The sequence below is a fragment of the Pithys albifrons genome, chromosome 17, assembly GCF_047495875.1.
Source record: "Pithys albifrons albifrons isolate INPA30051 chromosome 17, PitAlb_v1, whole genome shotgun sequence".
NCBI classification, from domain to species: Eukaryota; Metazoa; Chordata; class Aves; order Passeriformes; family Thamnophilidae; genus Pithys; species Pithys albifrons.
In genome coordinates this window covers 8,811,695-8,831,830 of record NC_092474.1, presented here as the reverse complement: position 1 = coordinate 8,831,830, position 20,136 = coordinate 8,811,695, and the positions used below count along the sequence as shown (strand labels likewise).

The window sequence follows — 20,136 nt, the reverse complement described above, 5'->3', positions numbered from 1 at the left end:
GTAGAATAAAGGCTACAGTTATGCAATAAATTTAGATTAAATATGCAAGTAGTCAGAGAATAAGAGGCTTTACTTTAAACCTGGAAAACAGGGATTACTGCAATGGGACCTTTAGTACTAAATAACTTGTTGCAAGTCCAAAAAGCAAACAGATGTAAGGATTTTGCATTACTTTTGTTAATATTATTGGATCTTCATATGAGATTAAATTCACTTTTTTAGTGCCATAGACGAGTAAACATAGTAATTGATGAAACTGTCCCTGTTCAGTGCTGCAGTAGGCAATGTGTGTGTTCCTGTAAATTTGATATTTGGGACTGAGTCACTGTAAGCACAGCCTCTTCCTGTATGAGGCTCTTGCTTATTTTTGTGCCTTCAGGAGCTGATCCCAACTTCAGGGTGAACTGGAAGTGTTATTGATGTGCACATACAGCAACATTAACTACCAGGATGAGGAAGAATGGAGATGAAAAGTTAGTGTGAACCCTTGGTGTACTGCTTAAGAAAGACACTTGTGCTGGTTGCACCATATTTCATGGGGAAAATGTGACCTTTGTTTGCAGAGAATAAGGAAGTTTATGGTTCTTACATTCAGCTTTTGATGCACCATTGCAAAGGCAAGGCCCAGTACACAGGGAGCAGCACCCTTCCTTTGGGGGACTGCTTTCTGATGGCTTGGAATTCTGGAGTCCTACTAGCCTCACAAGCATAGATTCAGACCCAGTGGTTCACATGGGGTTACATCTGCATTTAATTAAATGAATCATCCATGACAGTCTGCTCTAGCTGACTGCTGCAAGACACAGGCCCTGGAATAATTACATGTCTAATTCCAAGCCCATGCCAAAATAAATTCTATTCCTCTCCATAGGGTTGGCTTTGTAACTGGGATACTGCTCCTGACCTCAGCCACATCCTCCAGGAGACTCTGCCAGCCAGGAGAGCCTTACATGATCCTACACAGGCTGGCTTTTATACTATTCTTTTCCTCTGCATCAGAGTGGGTTTTGACTCGTCTAAATCCATGGGACAATTTAAGTGAGTCTATCTTTGACCCTGCCTAGAAACCTCAGAGGCTTTTATTTTTTTTTTAATATAAATCTGAAATCCTACTTTTCCATCATCCTAAAAGAAAAGGCAATACTTGTCTAGCACACCCATCTTTTTTCCTTCAGCTGCTTAAAAAGCTCTTGAACAGAAGATGGGAAACCAAAAGAGCAACATGTTACATTCCAATAAAATATTAAAATCTGAATTTGTTCTACAACTTTTCTAAAACTTTTCTTAATATTAAGAATGCCTACCTTCTTTAGTTCTGTATAGTTTTAGTCTGAAGTAAAAAGATCTGAAAACATTAGCTATAACAACATCTCCAGCATCTCCAGGTATCCCTTTTGCTTTGTTAGAGGCCTTTGGGTTGTGACAGACTTAACAGCAACTTCCTTTCAGGCAGTCAGGTTTACTCTACCCTGCTGTTGCCTGCCCTTGTCCTGCTGTACACTGTGGAGGAAAGAAGGGACGTGCCCTGGGGAGTACATGGTTAAATTCAAAATCTTCTTAAGCCAGAAGAGTACGTTATCCTCTGCTGAAGGACTGGATATAGGCTCCCAAGGTTTTCACTTTTATCAGGAATGAAACACAGTCATCTAAAAATATTTTAGAAAATTTATTGAAAACTGACATACAAAGGGTGATTTGGTCCCAAGAGAAGACAGACCAGAATCAGATTTTCTGTATTCAAAATAAGGTTTGTTCTAATACTGCATCACATTTGCCATCCTGCTTGTGAACAGCATTAATAAAAGTCTTTGAAGGAAGCCAGCAACAAGTGAAACAAACACACAAGTCTGAAAACACCCAGAGCTTGGTCTCCCACACCCTCTTCAGGGGATTGCTAGGGCAAGGATCTTGCTTGGTTCTCCTGACTTGGCTTCCATTGGAGCCCACTCTTCTCCTCCTGCACCCATGTCAGCAATTCAACCCCACTGTCTCCTGTCATAAGGGCAGAAACGAATTGTGAAAAAAGTAAATGTTTTCTACCACAGCAAAATTCTTGAATAGTTTTTTTTCCCATCTCATGGGCTTTGTCAATAGTCCACCACTTGTTTCAGATGACAGAATCATGGGTCAGTGAAAGCCCTGTTGGCATCAAAAAATTAAGAGGAAAGACACCTCTGAAAGTCAACCTTTGGTACAAACCTAACAGGAAAAAGATATGGTTAAAAGCCATCTACAAGAATTTCTTATTCTGCAAATCTGATATGCAATTTGTTGCTTTTAAGAGGAAAACAACTGCATCTGGATTTGATGTATTAGGCTTCCTACAGTTTTTTTACTCTGTTGCAATTTCAGCATTGCTGGGATGGTTTAATCAGATTTTTGGAATTTTTATCCTTTCTTTTCAGTTTATTTAGGACTCAGAGTTTTCAGCTAAAATACTTCCAATCTTGAACTTTCACTACAATCCTGCAAGCTGAAAACCAGTTAATTACTTGGAGACGCCACATTTTCTACCTGCAGTGACTACACCCTTCTCCAAACTGCATTGCTTTACTTTATATTTAAGCAGTGAAGCGGACCAAAGGCTGCAGATTTTAAACACAGCTTAATAATACATGAGAAATTTTACAGTTCATGCAAGAGATTTATAGCAGACCCTGAAATGAAATCAGACATAGCAAGATTGGAGACCATGTGCAGCCTACTTAATAAACCTCCCAGAATGGTGCCAGTTTGCAGAATAATACTATTCAAATGTTGAAATGTTTTTAGTGAAGCTCTGAAATGTTTTAGCAAGAGCCAGAAAATTTCAAACAACTTTCAACAAACACAGCAAGATAAACAGGATCTAAGAAACAGGGGTATCTTTTGAACAACCAAAATGAAAAAAGGATTTATGCAAAAACAGAAGCTTGATTTTAAACTATCAACTATATGTTAACAGTAAACAATATCACAAAGTTTATCAATTAGCTGTGCAATAGAATAGTAAATTTTCTGCTAGCAGCTGCATTACTGTGTACTTGCTCCTTTAAGTGTTAGCAAGATGTCAAAACCAGACTGGGATGTAGGACTCTGAACAGAACCTACTGCTTGGAAAGGAATTTCTTAGGAGAAGCCTCAATTCAGGTATCTCTAAGAAAGCTCAAGGACTCAGGAACAGAAGATAAGATTTTCTGCCTTGTTTAAGGGTTTCAAGCATAATGGAAGTCTGTGTGGTGAGAAAAGGTACAAGTAATAGCTCCTTGTGGATTCCTTTTCTTGGCACCCTGAGGGCACAAAATTCTTTTGGCATACCTCTCGATAAACAATGTTGCACTATGCTAAATGGCACATGTTCTGGTTTTAATTTTAAGTCTAGATTCTCTCAGGAAAAGACAAGCATCTCCTTCACCACTCAAAGCCTGGGACTTGGTTACAGACAATAATCAGCTGCTTTCTGGCATAAAGCAGCTCCCTGTTGTCAGATTTACTTACCATGTTTATCCAAATTAAAGGATGTCATCAAAAGCTACACTGTCTTCAACTGACTTTGCAACTTGATGCATACAAAGAATCTCAGCACAATGTAAAACGTGAATCCCTTGGCTCAGAACCACTTTTCTCCTGACTTTGTATCATTTGGGGTGGGCAACATCAAAAGCCCACAAACACAATGTAGAAACCCATAAACCAAAGATGACCAAAGTTAGAAGGTAAACTGCAAGTTAGGAGCTGGCTTTACTTTCTACAAAGCCGAAGACTTATGCTCGGCTGTAACACTCCTTCCCTACCACCCTGCAAAATGTGTAATTTCTACATCAAGTCCAAACCAGCCACGCATGAACTCCTGTGAAAAGCTCTATTACCACAGGGATTGCTTTCTTATCTTTGACTACATTCAAAAGCATTTCTTCCTTTACATACCCTTTTGTAATTCATATTAAACCAACTGCCCAAGCACAGTATGTGCACCAAAATCTTAATGGCTCAGTAAGTGAAAGATGTGGGTTAAGCCACAGTTACATTCAATATTTGGATTTTATACTTCACCAATGGCAATTAAGAAGATATTTCACCATTAAGCAAGATGGAAAGCTACATCCTTGTTCCAAAGGTTTCTGGATTACTTTTTCAGTAAAAATAAGAATATTTAACAGACCGGAGTACAGAAATCTTGTGTGTTTCTTGGCCAAACCATGTCCTTATGATTGTTAGTAACAAAACAAAAAACAAATACTGTAACTTCAGGTTCACACATCAAACCAGAAAGAAAGAATCAAAAAAACGCCAACAGAAAGCATCAGAAGCTCACTGCTTCCAGTCTAAAATCTGGCATCTACAACTCCATTTCTTCTTCTGCACACCCAGGTATTCCCAAACTAGCATACGGATCTGGACACAAGGCAGTCTGTTGTGATTCAGGAAATGTTTCAGTCTGTGGGTCAAAAGGAGCTCTTGGTGTTGGCTGTTTAGCTTGACACACTTCTGTACTCTGCTGTTTGAAGTTCTTAACAGAAACAGACTTCAGTTTATCTGTCAGAATTTCAGGAAGAGGTTTCCAAAGCACCAGCTCCATAGAAGGACGGCTCCTAGAAGGGGATGGAGTTTCAGTTAAATTTAAGTTCTCCAAGCACAGCTATCAGCTGCAGAAGACCAGAGAGCACCTTCATCCTTTGATCTAGCTTGGAACTGTATTCCAGAAGCCATATGCCTTCCCCCCCGCCCCCTTAAGTTTCCTCTTCCTTAACTACATTACTTCTACTTCTAGCACAGAACTTGATGACCACTGTTGATCACACTTCAGGATCTTCTCATTTTGAAAATTCATATACATAAAGCTTGTAATAGTTTAATCAACAATTTTCTCTCTGTAGAAATGAGTACAAAACAGACACTTGGTGACCACTACAGTTACACTTATTTCTCTTCCATATTAGGACAGTTTTTCCTATTTTGACAGATGAATGGTCTGTTACACAATGTTGGCTGCATCATGCAGTAAATTAAGGACATCTCCACATACATGAAACAGGGTCGCTCTTTTCATTTGCATGTCTTGGCTACATAACACCATTATTTCCTCCAGAACTTACATAGATTCTATTATTTTCTTTGTCAGGACTTCACCAAAATCCCTCTTCATCCCTTTTTTAAGGGTATCTGACAGGATAAGAGTGGGCAGATTGCTAACATTTCCATCAGCATGAACTTCCTCATCTTCATCAATTATCCTAGGAATGGAGGGGGAAGAGGGAGATAAACACTATTGAGCATACTGTTACCAGGCACATCCCCTGCAGTCTAAGTCCCATCTCTGTGCACTGCACTGTGCACACCTCTGGCCTAGGCTGGGTACCAGAAGCAGCTGGGCTGTGTTAACTGAGTCCCTCTTGGGGGGAATGACTGTTACCACAGAAGCCACTTGAGCAGCTATGCCACTTCTGGTACCTGAGCTGTCTTTGTTATCCCTATGTTATTCCAGCAGTGTCAGTGCAAACATACACTGACAGAAAACAAGTAAATTCCCTTTAGGGGAAGCTGTACAATTCAATCACATTACGTGAGTCTCAGCTATGCAGTAGCTTCATCTGTTCAATTCCCCATATCTCAACTTCAAGAATTATGGCAAAGGTACTGAACACAGTGCTTCATGTTTCACAACATTGCACCGATTTCTGAGATTAAATCAGCATGAAACGTTGAAGCATTTAGAAAAAATGGAGGCATCTTCTTTGGCTCTGGTAAAACTTTTATAGAAAATTTAGCAGAGTAGCTGGGAAGGATGGGGAACAATCTTCTGAGATGTCCAAAGCAGACACAGGCAGATAGTAAAGACATATATTACTACTCTGATTTACCCACGAAAAGAAACCAGTCTAACAGTACGTTGTTTCCCCTCACATGTCATCTGTGAAGTAATCATCTAAAGAAAAATCTTTTAAAATTTCTATAACTTTCGGCTTTTCTAATAATTTGCAGTGGTCATTTTAGATATCCTGGAATACTTGCTCAGCTGCAAACACATGCCATTCCCAGAAATCTTTTGAGGGCCAAAATACACAGTACATTTATTAAATGACTGCAGTAGACTTTCTATAGACACCTCATTACCCCACATGACACCATCAGCAAGATGAACATCAGCCTTACTGCATTTGTGCACAGACACCTCTCTGGTTCATGCTTCTCTCCACACTGGCAAATTCACAGCTATCTTAGCTATTAATCACAGAACAAGCTGCACTTGGCTGAAAAAAAGCTGAGCTCAAGTCTGACCAGATAACTGGTTAAAATTTGAGCTCTGCATGCTCACAAAAGAGCATTAAACCCCACTATGATATATTGATGATGCATCATGATAATGATGAGGGGGTTATTTATTCAGCATCTGCTGCTCTAGCACCCTTGATTTCAAATCACAGTATCAGCCCAAAGACTCACAGGACCACGGGTAGCCTAAAAAGAAATCAGTTGAACAGAAGGTTCACCTCAGACTCACAGCAGTGCTATCACACTGCTAAATGCTAGATTTACCCCTGAATTCCCACCAGAAAAGGGAAAGCTCAGCAAAGCCAGTCTACTCCATCCCTGCATTTACCTGTCCTCAATTTCCTGAAGCTTCCTGCGAGCAACCTCGCATTGCTGTTCCCCCATTGTCTGATCCATTTCTTCACAGGGAATTTCTAACATGGCAGTTTCAGGACCGCTGCCACCATACTGACTGGCTACCTCCCCAGCTGCCTGCTGACCTGCACAGAGAATCCATTCTTCACTGGTGGCATTCAAAGGGCAATTTGGGGCTCCTGTCAGTCTCTTCTTCCGCACAGGACAACTAGGAAACAAATTAAGTTTACAACTGTCAAAAAAGAAATGCGGCATTTTACAGGAACAAATGTTATAGAAAGTCATGTGCATTTCAACAACTTTGACACACTACATCAATGCAACCTCAACAAAGAAATGAAATCCGCGTTGTTCTTGGTGGAGTATGAGCACCCGTGCAAGCAAACCAGTGCTACCTATTGGTTAGGTAATGGAAATGGATTCAGGCTCAAGTGCAATTCAGAGGAAGAGCTGTAAATGGAAACAATTATAAAAATTCCCTTCCTGTTTGTATTGTAGATGAGATGTGCTCAAATGTTTTAGAGAACAAAATGCAAATTAAGTTTTTTCAAGCTATAAAAGACAAATTAATTTACCCTTCTGCCTCTTCTTCTAGCTTATGCTTCTTTCCAGAGCGCACAGAGACACTACGAAACAAAAACAAATAGTTATTTAGCTTCTAATCATATCTTCCAGTGGCATTGACATTGTCAAACAGTATTTCCCTCCCTTTTAAAATTTCACTTGCAACTAAGAGCAACAGTCACAGTACCTCACCAGCCACAAAGAGAATGGAAGTTTTGGACAGTAAATGACCATTTTGTTACAAAGGAAGTCAAAGGCAGCTGCAATTGTTCAGTTCTCAGAACAGAATTCCATGCTAATTTCTTCTCCTTTATGCTATTTATTTTTTCCAAAGAAGGCAAGATCAATTTGTGCTAAAATTCAAATGCTTGAAGAAGCAACACATGATCCATCTACAGTCTGTTAGTACACTGTACCACAGGGAGATACTCGAATGCAGCCAAAACACAATATTTTATGGAATAACTTAAGATTTTTGTGCTTACATATGAGAAAGAAAAAGTTTGAAAATAAATAAATAAATAGAATACATGCGTTTAAAAGCATGTGAAGATGCTGGTACACTCAATCACCTTTCTTGCCTTTTAGAAGGCCCCTTCACCCCCACCAGCCAGTTCAACGCCGCAAGAGGAGCACAATACAATTCTAACCTCCTCCTAGTGAAACACTGCTCAAAGTAACGCAGCTGCAGCGCGCCCCGCACGGCCCCGCTGTCCCTGCCGGCCCCGCACGGCCCCGCCGTCCCTACTGTCCCTGCCGGCCCCGCACGGCCCCGCTGTTCCTGCTGTCCCCACTGTGCCTGCCGGCCCTGCACAGCCCCGCCGTCCCTACTGTCCCTGCCGGCCCCGCACGGCCCCGCTGTTCCTGCTGTCCCCACTGTCCCTGCCGGCCCCGCACAGCCCCGCCGTCCCTACTGTCCCTGCCGGCCCCGCCGTCCCTACTGTCCCTGCCGGCCCCGCACGGCCCCGCTGTCCCTGCCGGCACTCACTGGCTGCGGCTCCTGCCCAAGGCGCCCCCCGGCCCCGGGCTGTGGCTCCCCAGCGCGGCCAGCGCGGCCGGGCCGAAGCTGCTCTGCACACACAGGCCGGACGAGCCGCTGGCGCCGTCGTGTCCTATCCCTGCCACGGCCATGCCGGGCAGCTGGAGCCGGCCGAGGCCACCGGCCGCGGGCTGTGGGCCGTGGCGGTCCGGGGCCAGCTCCACGGCCGGCCCCGCCGCGATGCCCTGGCAGGATCTGCCAAGCGCTGCCATTTCCTGCTGTGGGGCAGAACACACGAGTCAGCGGCACGGCCCGCGCTGCGGGACCTCCAGGAGCCGCCCCGGCCGCGGCGCTGCCCCGGCCCGGCCCGGCCCGCACCGGAGCCGCCACCACAGCCGCGTCCTTTCCAGGCCTTTCGCCGCGCTCCGAGCAGGGCCCGCGAGCACGATGGGAGTTGTAGTCCCGGGCGCGGAGGCCGCAGCGCGGGAGGCGCAGGCACTGCTGGCCGGAGGGGCCGCGGGGCCCCCGCCATGGCGGGGGAAAACCCGCCCCGAGCGGAGCCGACACCGCGCGGCGCCTGCCCGTGGCCCTCTCTAATCCCCGGCAGGGCAAACCCGGCCGGCTGAGGGGCTGAACGCTGAGGGGCTGAGAACTGAGGGGTGAGCGCTGAGGGGGTGAGCGCTGAGGGGGTGAGCGCTGAGGGCTGAACGCTGAGGGGGTGAGCGCTGAGGGGGTGAGCGCTGAGGGCTGAGCGCTGGGAACTGAAGGCTGAGCACTGAGGGGCTGAGAACTGAGGGCTGAGCGCTGAGAACTGAAGGCTGAGCACTGAGAACTGAGGGGCTGAGAGCTGAGAACTGAGGGCTGAGCACTGAGAAACTGAAGGCTGAGCGCTGAGGGCTGGGCGGTGAGAACTGAGAGGCTGATCGCTGAGAACTGAGGGCTGAGCGCTGAGGGCTGAGCACTGAGGGGTTGAGAACTGAGGGCTGATCGCTGAGAACTGAGGGGCTGATCGCTGAGGCAGAGACAGCGGCAGCCGCAGCGAGGGATGGCGCCGAGGCACACGGTGGGTAAAACCCGCGCGCTGCGGGGCCGGCGCGGGGGGACCCGCTCGGTGCGGGTACGGCGGGGCTGGAGCGGGAGAGCACTCCGGGCCGGCTGTGAGGCTTCGGCAAAGCTGGACCTTTCTGTCATCAAAATGCTCTGAACCGTCGAGGAGAATCCCAATGGCGAAAACCCCTAAAACTAAATTAATAATAATAAACGAAAAACCCAACCAAAGAAAACCCCAAACCAACAAGCCAAAAAAACCTGGCTATGTCTAAATATAATAGTAACTTAATTTCTTTGGCACCTTTTATGTAGTTTACTAAATTTTGCAAAGGAAAGCCAGTTCAGCCCATGCTCAGAACGGAGCACCAGCCGCTGCTCGGAGGGTCTGGCTCGCCCAGCAAGGTAAGCAGAACCGCCCTGGCTGCTGCAGGGGCATACTGCAGGGAGTCTGTAGCTTTAGCAACTGCACAAATGCGAAATGCACTGGTGTTTCATGTTAGCTTTTAAACAGAAAAACATTAGGGGATTAGGCTGATAAAATTTTGTGCTTTCCTTGAACGCCTAGTTGTGTTATAAAATGGAAGCTGTAAAAGCATGTTTATGATTCTCACGTTTTACACTGAATGTAAATTGAGTTTTGTTTGTGTCATGTTTCTGAGATGAGGTGAAAATGCTTATAAATTGTCAGGAGCTCGGTAGCATACAGAATAGATGAGGTAATTGTCTGTGCTGTCTCCAAGAAATTAGACCCCAAACTCCAGTGTAGGACAACATGTCAGCGTAATGAGCTGGCTGATTTGGGCAGGAAAAACAGGAGATCTGTCTTAACAAAACCTAAGTTATCTGATGTATGTTAATAATTTTGGGTTGTTTGTTTTCTGTCTTTTCTAGATTCCAGGTTGTACTCTTGAGATGCACAAAATACCTTTACAGTACTTGGTTAATGGAAGGGTCTGAACGTGCAGTGCCAGTATTTACCACCTCTACTTTTATTTTTTTTTTGCCATATTCGCTGCAGCCCTTATTTATTACTCTGGATTCATTGCTTTGCTTGTAATTCAAAGAAACACTTTTTATTATTGGAAACTGTAAGGAAATGTTAACTGCATTTTTCCTTATTAAGATCAATTTGAACTTCTGAATTTTGGTCCTGAAGGAAGGAAGTTTTGGTGAGTTATCTTTAGGAAAGACAGCTCTTTCAGAATACAGTGTAGTATGTGGAATAACTCAGCATTTCTGGGAACTGGACCAAGAATGAGAATTATGAAGAATTAGTCTACGTGCCTTACAATGAGAAATTCAGGGAGTACAAAGTTATAAAAAAAATGTACAGTCTTTATATATAAAGAGAGGGAAATTTTTATCACTGAAGTGCCTTTAGTATAGGAGACGTTGTGTCAAGCTGAAGTTAGACAATAAGATACTGAGATGAAATTAGGACCTAATTTTAAAGGAAAGGGTTGCTAGATATTTGAACTGGATGTAATTTTTAGTATGATGATATTCAGTAAAAAGTAGAGTCAAGAAAGCACCACATGAGAAAACTAAACACTATATAAACCTCTGGAGATCTCTGACCCAGAGGCTTCATCCAAAGTATAATGTTTTATGACCAATTAGACTTTTGAGATTTAAAGGCATCATTATAATAGTTTGTATTTACCTTAAAACCAATGAATCTGTGACTATTAACTTCAGTTTATAGTATTGATATAGGAATGTAACTAGGTAATCAATATTGAAAAATTAAAAAATACATGCTAATAAACTTCAGATGGAATACTATCATCAGTGACCAGTATGTTGTGATTTAGGATACTAAGGCTTTGCACCTGTTAACTTGCAGACATTGAGTAATCATTTCAGGGACTTGCAATGGGAAATAAATTTTGTTATTTCTCACATCTTAGTTGAGATGTGTGTCACATAAACTGGGATTTGGTTAATTCTTACTGAGTCATTGTGCCTCTAACACCGAACGTAGACAGTCCTAGCATTCTTCCATTAAAAAGGGACACCATGAGCAGTGTGGCTCATGCAAAAAACATTTAGAGTTTCCAACAAAACTTGCAATGGTTACGTTGCCTACAGTTAATCTGGAGACTTGTAATTGTGGCATCTCTAAAGGCTGTTCATGATCACGGCCAAAGGCAGCATGAAGTGCTTCTCCTGCTGCAGGTGTTGAGGAATTCATGTAGTTTTCTGAACAAGTATTTTCACTGTTCCAAACTAAATTCATATTGTATTTCACCGTGATTTTCTTCTAGATACTATGTGTGTGTGTTCAAGGACCTCTCTCTCTTACCCATTACTTTCTTTTGTTCTCTAGCTCCCCAGCTGTACCTTGTTCCTGGCTGTTTGTGCTGTTGGAATTGGAGGAACCTTTCAGTATGGGTATAATGTCTCCATTATCAATGCACCCACACAGGTAAAAGCTCATCTCTTGTTCACAGGGCTGTTCCCTCTCTAACTTGGCCAAGAGGCCAAATGTGATTGCAGTGGGAACTCAAGGAGGCTTCCTCTCATTTGCAGGAGTCTGGTTGAGTTCCCAAATGTTTCATGTGAATTTGTTTGTAAGTACCTCTCATCAGAGGTATTCTATGTCAGGTAAAAGTGCCAAATAGGCCACATAAATACCTCTGTTAAAGTATGGTTTAGAAGGAATAACTGAATAAATAGTATCTGTTTCAGTTACGCCATTGACTAAAATAGCCCAGAACATTAAGAACAAGAATAAAACAGAACATTTTCAGTTGGAAGGGACCTACAATGACAAGCCTGGTGCAACTGCCTGACCACTTCAGGGCTGACCAAAAGTTAACACTTTACTGAGGGTGTTGTCCAAATGCCCTTGGGGCATTGACCACTTCTCTAGGAAGCCTGTTCCAGTGTTTGGCCACCCTTTCTGTAGGATGTCACCACTCTTTCTCCTTATGTCAAGTTTAAACCTCCCCTGACACAGCTTTGAACCATTCCCACTTGTCCTATCACTGGATAACTGGAAGAAAGGTTAGTTGTCCATCACAAGGCAGCTTGCTGGAAAAGATCTTCTTAAGGAGTCTAAAAGTTGCATTTGTAATGGCTGAGTAACTCATAGCTATTTTCACCTGCTTGTTACTTGTGCATCCTTTGCCAAGGCCTGAAGGGTTCTGCCTATTTTGTGTATGACTCAAGAGGACCTGAGCATCAGCTGATTGATTTGCTTGCGAAACTGTGAAAACTGAATTTGCTATGACACTAAGCTTTTTAGAAAGCTTAAATGAAGCCATTTGTGAAAGAACATGTAATATGCTGGAAACAGAGGAACAGTCCAGGAACTTTGTTCTATGAAGTCTTTTTTGCTGGCAAGGATGAGAGTCTCTGATTACAGATACATGTCAGTTAGAGAGTTTCTAAACAGAAATTTTAGGAGACCAAGCACTTAGAATAACAGTTTAAAAGTTCTGACACATGAAGACTCAAAGTAAGGCGAAGTAGTATTAGAGTTGCAAAGGGGATTGGCTTGTTGGATTACACCAAGACAGAAAGATTTAGAACCAGTGTCAGAGTGAGTCTCCTGATGGCAGTATTTTCGGTGCTCTGAGATGTTCCTAAGAACAGGAGGACCAATCATTCACCCTGTCCCCTTCCCTGCACGGAAGGACCTCGGAGCACCCTTGTGCAGGGTGGTGTTTCTCCTCCAGTGCAGCACAGCCTGTCTGAGCAGGGCACGAAGCAAAGCTGCTCAGTGGCTTTTGAGGTGTGTGAGGAGTAGGGAACACCGTTGTGGTCAAGGAAGATTCTGCTAGACATCTGTATGTTTAATGTCACACAAATAAGATCTTAGCTCCCAGAATTGGTTTTCAGGATTGGTGTGCACGTTGTTTGTAGTGCTGTGCTGTAAGGCTGTATGTAATTCTATACATTCCTAATTCTTTTCTACTGCAGCATATACACAAGTTCTTAAACGAAACCTGGACTAGTCGTTACCACAAGGAACTAAATCCAGATTTGCTGACTTTCCTTTGGTCTGTCATTGCTTCTATCTTTTCCCTTGGAGGTCTGTGTGGAGCCCTGATTGGAGGCAGCATGGCCATTCGGCTGGGCAGGTCAGTGCAGCAGCAGGCACACAGCAGCAGGGTTGCTTTTGCTACCTTACTGGAATGGAAAGTAAATAAATGGGAAAAGAGTGGGAGGAAAGAGTACCTTGGATACCTATACTTGTTCTTCACTTCAAAGCAGTTTTCTAGTAGAATTTCACAGTTTATTCCAATGTGACTTTTTTGTTTGGGTTTCCAGGGAGTAGCACATTTCTGCCCATTTTTTCTCCTATTACCAGAAAGGAAAACTTTAAAAAACATGTTATTGCAGATTTCCTTAAAGTCTGGTTGGTGTTTTTGTTTGTTTGTTTTGTTTTGGGTTTTTTTGTTAGTTTCAAATTGTTTGGTTGGGTGGTATGTTTTTGTTTTATCATTACTGTTGTTTTTTGTTTTTTCCTCCTCTTTAGGAAAGGAGCTCTTTTGATGAATAATATTATAGCAATACTAGCCTCCATTTTAATGGGGATCAGTTTTCCTACAGGATTGTTTGAGTTACTGATTGCTGGAAGGTTTTTGATTGGCTTAAATTCAGGTGAATGATTTCCTATTCCTACTATCAGTAAGCTGTGGTGAATGATAAGTTATTGTTACTGCAGATTCTTTAGGTTTTACGATATGTGTTTATGACAAAAATGTTCTGTAGTCTAACTTGAAATCTGAAGGCAGCTAAATTAATAGGAAATTAACCAAGACCAATTTCTTATGTATTTTGGTTTAGTAACACTTTGCAAACCAATTTCTTCTATTCATAGGAATATGTTTTTCCGTTTACTTGCAGGTATCGGGATCTGTGTGCAGCCTTTGTATATTGGGGAGATTGCCCCAAAACATCTAAGAGGTGGCTTGGCCATGGGAACTTCCATCTTTCTCACTGGAGGGATTCTAACAGGACAAATAATTGGTTTGAGGTTAGAAATGCATTTTTTCCCTGTCTTGCGTTACTCCCATGTAAAGAATTCCAATTTCCTGCAGCTCCTTGCAGAACATTCCTTGTGCCATTGTAGCATTAGAATTCACACAGAAGGTCCCCCTGGAAGAAAAAAGAACCTTGCTTTGGTCACCTTATTCCTCCAACTGCCAGTCATCAGTGCTGCCTCCCTAGGGAAGTGGCTCAGCCAGAACAGCATCAGTAAAACAGGTACTTTTGTGCTGAGTTCATGTTTTCTGCCAGTTTCTTGCTGGACACAATGAATGCTCACAAAACAGGACTTGAGAGCAAAGGACTGGTCATTTCTGTATTGTAGCACTACTGCTGCTTTTGTCCCCTGTGAGATCAGAGGAAGTTGCTGGGCCTTCATCCATCTGGATCTTAAGTTCCAGGAGCAGAGGCTGCATTAATAGTGACCAATAGCCAGTTATTGTATTTCTTTAACTTCTTTTTTCACACCTCTTCCAGGGAATTATTAGGTGGAGAAAAGTATTGGCCTCTATTGCTATCCAGCAGCTGTTTTCCAGCATTTGCCCAGCTTCTATTCCTGCCATGGTTTCCTGAAAGTCCCAGATACCTTCTTATTGACAGAGGTGATGAGCTGAGCTGTGCCAAAGGTAATACACAGCATCTATACTTTCTGTGTCTTCAGAAGGGTACAACAAGTGTATTGGGTTCCAGATTCTCCTTTTATCTCCATCTACACAGCACAGTTATATCACCTAGTGCTTTTTGGCACATGTTTTTTCTCCAGTGAGCTTGTATGGAAAGAGGTTGTGGAACTCAGGAGCCTGTAATGGAGTGTGAACAAAACTTTACTATCCTAGTTTCAAATATAAGTTCATGTTTTGTTACTCTTTAATGAAATTTTAAAGGTTTCATAATTTTTCTCTTGGACAAAGTAACATCTGTGAATTGCCAAAAAATATTTGTAGAACGTGCCACCTGCAAAAGCACCATAACTACCAATGACCTGTAGAGTTAAATCTAATTTGAGAGCCATTGACAAGATGTAATGACATAATGTCTGTTTCAAATTATGATCTGGTTTGTGCTTCATTAAATGCAGTGTTTTAAATGTAAGTGAAGCATGTAATCTTGGTATCATATTCAAGTTTTTACTCTCTCAGGTTTGGGTTTTTTTAATAACATAAGCATGGATAGTATAGATTTCAGTCTTGCATCCAAATGAGTTCTGATCATATTTACCTTAGAAGGATTTACTGTTTTCCTCCAGCTCACTAACTGCATCCCACTGGCAGCATTAAAGTCAGGGCTGTAACAAAGGATCTGCCTAAAGTATGAGCAAAACACTTCAGTCTGGTAGGAGTGTCCTTTTATGAAAAGAGTGTTTGGAGATCTGGGGATGACATATAAAATATTTTGCTTAGTAAATATTTCAAGGTCAGATATTCTTCTAAAAGCAAGTAAAGGAATGGCACAGAGTCCTCCAAATCCACCACCACAAAAAAAAAGCTGAAAAAACAGCAAGGGAAAAACGTCTGTACAAAAGAAAAGTTTTCATATCCTACCAAAAGCTGGGTCATTGTGGAAAGAGATGATTTTCTGGGAGTTGTGGTCAATAGGTAAACATAAGGGAAAATATTTTTTCTATTTTTAGCTTTGAAGCGATTTCATGGTTCTTCAGAGTATCGAAAGGAGATGGAAGACATTCAGAGGGAATGTTTTGCCTTAGATGGGGAGAAACCCAAGAAGCCCTGGCAGTTATTCACTGATCGTGGTGTGAGATGGCAGCTCATCACTGTCATTGTGATGACAATGGGCCAACAGCTCAGTGGGATAAATGCTGTAAGATTTCCTATGAACAAACAGCTTAAATCATGATTTAATTTCCATCTGTTTTTATACATTTATTAACATTTGTTAATACCAAGAATCCACATAGAGAAGCTCAGAGAAATGAGCTAAGTGGGAAAGAATATCCTTGCATTATTTCAGTTTCTTGTTTTTTCAGTTTTTCCTCATTTCTGTTTCTGGTATGCAAATTTCTTTAAAGAAAGACTTGAACATTCTTCCAAAAAAGTAAATAAAGGTGGATCAGCTTCTCTCATTGTATCTGGTTTAGGAATATGAAGTATTATATTCAGTAAGTTGAATAATCTTATTTGCTCTTCTGATAGCAATATATTTACATGAACATGAATTTAACAGATTCCTTTTGGTGCTTGTGTGGAATTAGTAACTCACAATATAAAATACACTGAAATGTATGTTTAGTATTAACTAGACTTTGTTTCCAGACAATATTTTAACTACCATGAAACCTCATTGTTGGTTTTTTCATTGTTGTAGATTTATTTCTATGCAACTTATATTTTTGAACAAGCTGGGATCTCAGCTGAAAAAATCCCGTATGTGACACTTGGCACTGGAGCTTGTGAATGCCTCACAGCCCTCTCCTGTGTAAGGAACAATTTGTTCTACCTCCCAGCACAAAGAGTAATGATGCTTCTTGAAGAATGTTGGTAAAAATGAGATCAATGTATTAACAGAAGGTTATGTCTTGTCCACAGGGTTTACTGATAGACTATGTGGGAAGAAGATACCTCATTATTGGGGGTTATCTCCTCATGACCCTCTGGTGCACTGTTCTAACCTTCTCTCTGACTTACCAGGTGCAAAGGACTCGTTCTTATTACACAGTATTATAGTGAGTGAAAAGGGTGTGTAGTGACAGGATAAGGGGGAACAGGTTTAAACTGAAAGACAGTAAGGGTTAGATTAGGTATCAGGAAGACATTCTTCCCTGTGAGGGTGGGCAGGCCCTGGCACAGGTGCCCAGAGAAGCTGTGGCTGCCCCATCCCTGGAAATGTTCAAGGCCAGGTTGGACAGGGCTTGGAGCAACCTGGACTGGTGGGAGGTGTCCCTGCCCATGGCAGGGGGGGGGAACTAGGTGATCTTTAAAGTCCCTTTCAACCCAAACCATACTATGGTTATGTGATTCTATGATACATTTTAGTTAAAAATAACTGAATGAACACTCTCAAGTGATACTCTTAAATGAATTAGCTGTAAACAATGATGACTGTCTGCTGGTCTTTCAATAAAATACAAAAGGAAATGAAACTGTTGAGCCAAACCTTAAAACTGACTTACCAAAACCTCATTCTCTTTCAGGACCTGTACTCCTGGGTGCCTTACGTGAGCATGATGTCTATATTTGCCTTCATCTTGAGTTTTGGGTTGGGCCCAGGTATTGCACAGAAACGTGTGTGTCAGAGCAGTGGAAGGTCAGGGAGGGACGGGCGGTGCCACAGTGTGTGCCAGGAGGGAAGTCATTCAGGTGCAGCTGCTGCTGCTCTGCTGAGGAACCCAAGCAAGGCCATCCTGCAGCCCAAAACAGGCCTACCATGTACCCTCTGGGGCAGAGGGAGGGCTTAGTACTGGTTCGAAGAGCAGGGGAATTACACACAGAGCAGGAAATAGGCTGTGACCCCTCAGATGGGGCCCTGCTCTCTGAGCAGTGCTACTGAAACGGGGCTGTGTTTTAGTGACCAATTCCTACAAGGGCAGTAGCCTCAGAAGTGCACTTAACAGATCAGCTGGTGGCATATTCAAAAGCAACTCATTTTTTTCTGGCCTTAGGAATACCACAAGTGGACATTTAGCACAATGCTCTCTTCTGTTTCTGAACTGTTCCCAGGGGGCATAACAAACACCCTGATAGCCGAGTTATTTGTGCAGTCCTCGCGTCCTGCTGCTTACATGATCGGAGGGACTGTCAGTTGGATTAGTTTCTTCACAATTGGAATGCTCTTTCCCTTTATAGTGGTAAGTACACACAGCACAAACTCCTAATGGTTGCATCACCCATTTCATCTGCTCCCAGGTTCCATCCCATTGCTTATATTGTATTACATACGCTTAGATACATACTCTCCAGTGACACTTGAACAAGAGGCTCACTGCCCCTCAGATGAGTTTAACTAGATTCAGCCCATTTTAAAATACTTTCAGATACCACGAAACCCATTAAAACATGATAAAGAAATTAAAAGGAATGCATGGGGGATAACTTTCATGTTCAGATTAAAAAAATGGAAAAAGTATAAAAAGTTAGAACTTAATCAGATACTGAGATTCAGATAATACATTTCTTATCAGTGCCTTGTGCTTTTTTGGCAAAGTAAATTTGAGGTAATATTTGTGGCCACCTCTGAGCACTCACTGAATTGACAAGGGTTCTGTGATCAGATTATTAGGAATGACAATACAGGCTTTCACCTCCAGTTTTGCATCTTCAGTTTTAATACTTGCTCTTGAGAGAAAAACTCATAGGAACATCGTGCAGCAGGGTATTTGGATCTGCCTGTTCTTTCTTTGTGGTTGAGCTCTGTTTCTCAGTGAGACAGTTGGTTTTTTTCAGGTATAGCACTGAAAACTATTAACATTCCAGAAAAAGATACATCATACAATCTTAAAATATGTGACAGCTAAGAAACAAACATTGACTGGTCTCTAGATTGTGAATTGTTTACTATTTGAACAGTTTTATCTTACTTTTTAAAATAAAAGAGTACCCAGTGTATTGCATAGCACTTACTAGTCTTTTATCTAAAAAATAAATTTAAAAAGTTACATGTAACAGATAGATTGCATGACTCTATTAAAAATATCTACACAGCAATGTTAGGTGTGAGTGGAAATAAAAAGCTGCTTATTTTCTCAAACCTACTGTTACAACTGAAATATGTTGCAATCACATTTATTTTCAGAATGGACTGAAGCAGTATTGTTTTCTGGTGTTCTTACTGGAATGCTCCTTTGTTGCTGCTTTCATCTTCCTTGTAATTCCTGAGACAAAAAACAAATCTTTTTTGGAAATCAAAAAGGAATTTCAAAAGCTTAATTTTGGAAGAAATACTAGCAAAAAGGAAACAGAGCTTTATGAAAGAAGACAACTTCAAGATGACATTTAAAAAAGTTCTGCATAATTTTATGGCCGCAACAGAACTTCAGTGAGAATTACAAACTAAATCAGGAGTGTCATACATGATCAAATGCCTTATTAAATCCTCTGGTGTATTTAGAGGAAGTGTAGCTAAAGGCAAATTAATATTGCTCAAATGCTGTTAAAACATGTATTCCTGAAATACTATTAACATGTTACTATATTTTACATACTATTATATTACCCATAGAAGACATGACACCCGACTGTAACCTGATGCTGTGGGGACACAGAAATCCCATGGAGGATGTTCAGCAAACACCCCTGGCAGGTTTCTGCAGATAGTTCAGTGGCTCTTGTATTTCGAAGCCCCGTCTTCAGGTCAGGTCGGTGGGCGCATCCAAACGCTTCACTGAGTGAAACGTTCTGAGTTCTTGTTAAAACCCAAACAAGAACTGACCTAGTGGAAACTGGTATTTGAAATACTCCAGTTTATGTAGAGAGGGGGTATTTTGTTGCTGTTTTTCACTCTTCTTTGAAAGACCTGAGACACTCTTGACTCAGTCCTACAACTGTAACTGTACAACAACCTCCCTGAATTACTGGTATTTGTAATAAAGACTTGTATCCTAATCAGAGGTTCTGGGGTTTGAATTTGGGTTTGTTTTTCCCTAACCTAGCATCTTAACATTGTAAACTACTCAACAGGGTATAAAACCTTTTCTAGTCTTGAAGGTCAGTTCCCATCAGACTGAGATCAACATACCAAAGCATGCAGTAGTGGACAGATGACAGGAATGAAATACTTTTTACCTTAAAAGACGGTCTGAAAGAACTCACACAAGGAGACTACAGAGAGCCTGTAAAGAACTTTCTGCTGTTCTCCAGCATTTTGTCCATGTCTCTTTCTCAACTTAAAATAAATTCTTCCTATTTCACTAAGTAAAAAAAAATCTCACTTACATTGTGTGCCTTTCTGACACTTGTTTCCGTATCTGTACCTGCCAGGACAGTGGC

At 42.0% G+C, this 20,136-nt stretch overlaps 2 protein-coding genes across 4 annotated transcripts; one reads left to right on the top strand and one right to left on the bottom strand.

The window, feature by feature from the left end:
* Positions 1-1,651: 1,651 nt before the first annotated feature.
* On the bottom strand, positions 1,652-8,564 carry CCDC117 (coiled-coil domain containing 117). The gene is made up of 5 exons (XM_071571776.1): positions 8,159-8,564; positions 7,182-7,232; positions 6,581-6,814; positions 5,076-5,213; positions 1,652-4,571 (listed from the first exon to the last, which is right to left on the bottom strand). Exons 1-5 carry the CDS (start codon positions 8,419-8,421, stop codon positions 4,319-4,321), a joined length of 939 nt encoding a protein of 312 aa, XP_071427877.1. The 5' UTR covers positions 8,422-8,564; the 3' UTR covers positions 1,652-4,318.
* An 11-nt stretch (positions 8,565-8,575) lies between these two features.
* LOC139679754 (solute carrier family 2, facilitated glucose transporter member 11-like) lies at positions 8,576-20,070 on the top strand. 3 transcript variants are annotated; one of them, XM_071571774.1, is made up of 13 exons: positions 8,576-8,808; positions 9,512-9,601; positions 11,529-11,627; positions 13,127-13,287; positions 13,686-13,810; positions 14,057-14,186; positions 14,675-14,823; positions 15,828-16,015; positions 16,520-16,630; positions 16,741-16,842; positions 17,346-17,421; positions 17,872-17,999; positions 18,944-20,070. In XM_071571774.1, the coding sequence occupies exons 2-13, from the start codon at positions 9,548-9,550 to the stop codon at positions 19,145-19,147; spliced, it is 1,527 nt and encodes a 508-aa protein (XP_071427875.1). In that variant the 5' UTR covers positions 8,576-8,808; positions 9,512-9,547; the 3' UTR covers positions 19,148-20,070. The 3 variants fall into 3 exon arrangements, with proteins under 3 accessions (XP_071427875.1, XP_071427874.1, XP_071427876.1); XM_071571773.1 differs by lacking the exon at positions 8,576-8,808 and adding an exon at positions 8,827-9,212; XM_071571775.1 differs by lacking the exons at positions 8,576-8,808; positions 9,512-9,601 and adding an exon at positions 8,828-9,212.
* The last annotated feature ends 66 nt before the right edge of the window (positions 20,071-20,136 follow it).

Coding starts and splice junctions, on each gene's coding strand:
- LOC139679754 (XM_071571773.1), top strand. Junction 11,628..13,126: donor TTATCAATGCACCCACACAG/GTAAAAGCTCAT, acceptor TTTCTACTGCAG/CATATACACAAGTTCTTAAA. Junction 13,811..14,056: donor TTTGATTGGCTTAAATTCAG/GTGAATGATTTC, acceptor GTTTACTTGCAG/GTATCGGGATCTGTGTGCAG.
- CCDC117 (XM_071571776.1), bottom strand. CDS start 8,421: ATGGCAGCGCTTGGCAGATCCTGCCAGGGCATCGCGGCGGGGCCGGCC. Junction 7,233..8,158: donor TTGGGCAGGAGCCGCAGCCA/GTGAGTGCCGGC, acceptor TTTGTTTCGTAG/TGTCTCTGTGCGCTCTGGAA. Junction 5,214..6,580: donor CTTCAGGAAATTGAGGACAG/GTAAATGCAGGG, acceptor CTCCATTCCTAG/GATAATTGATGAAGATGAGG.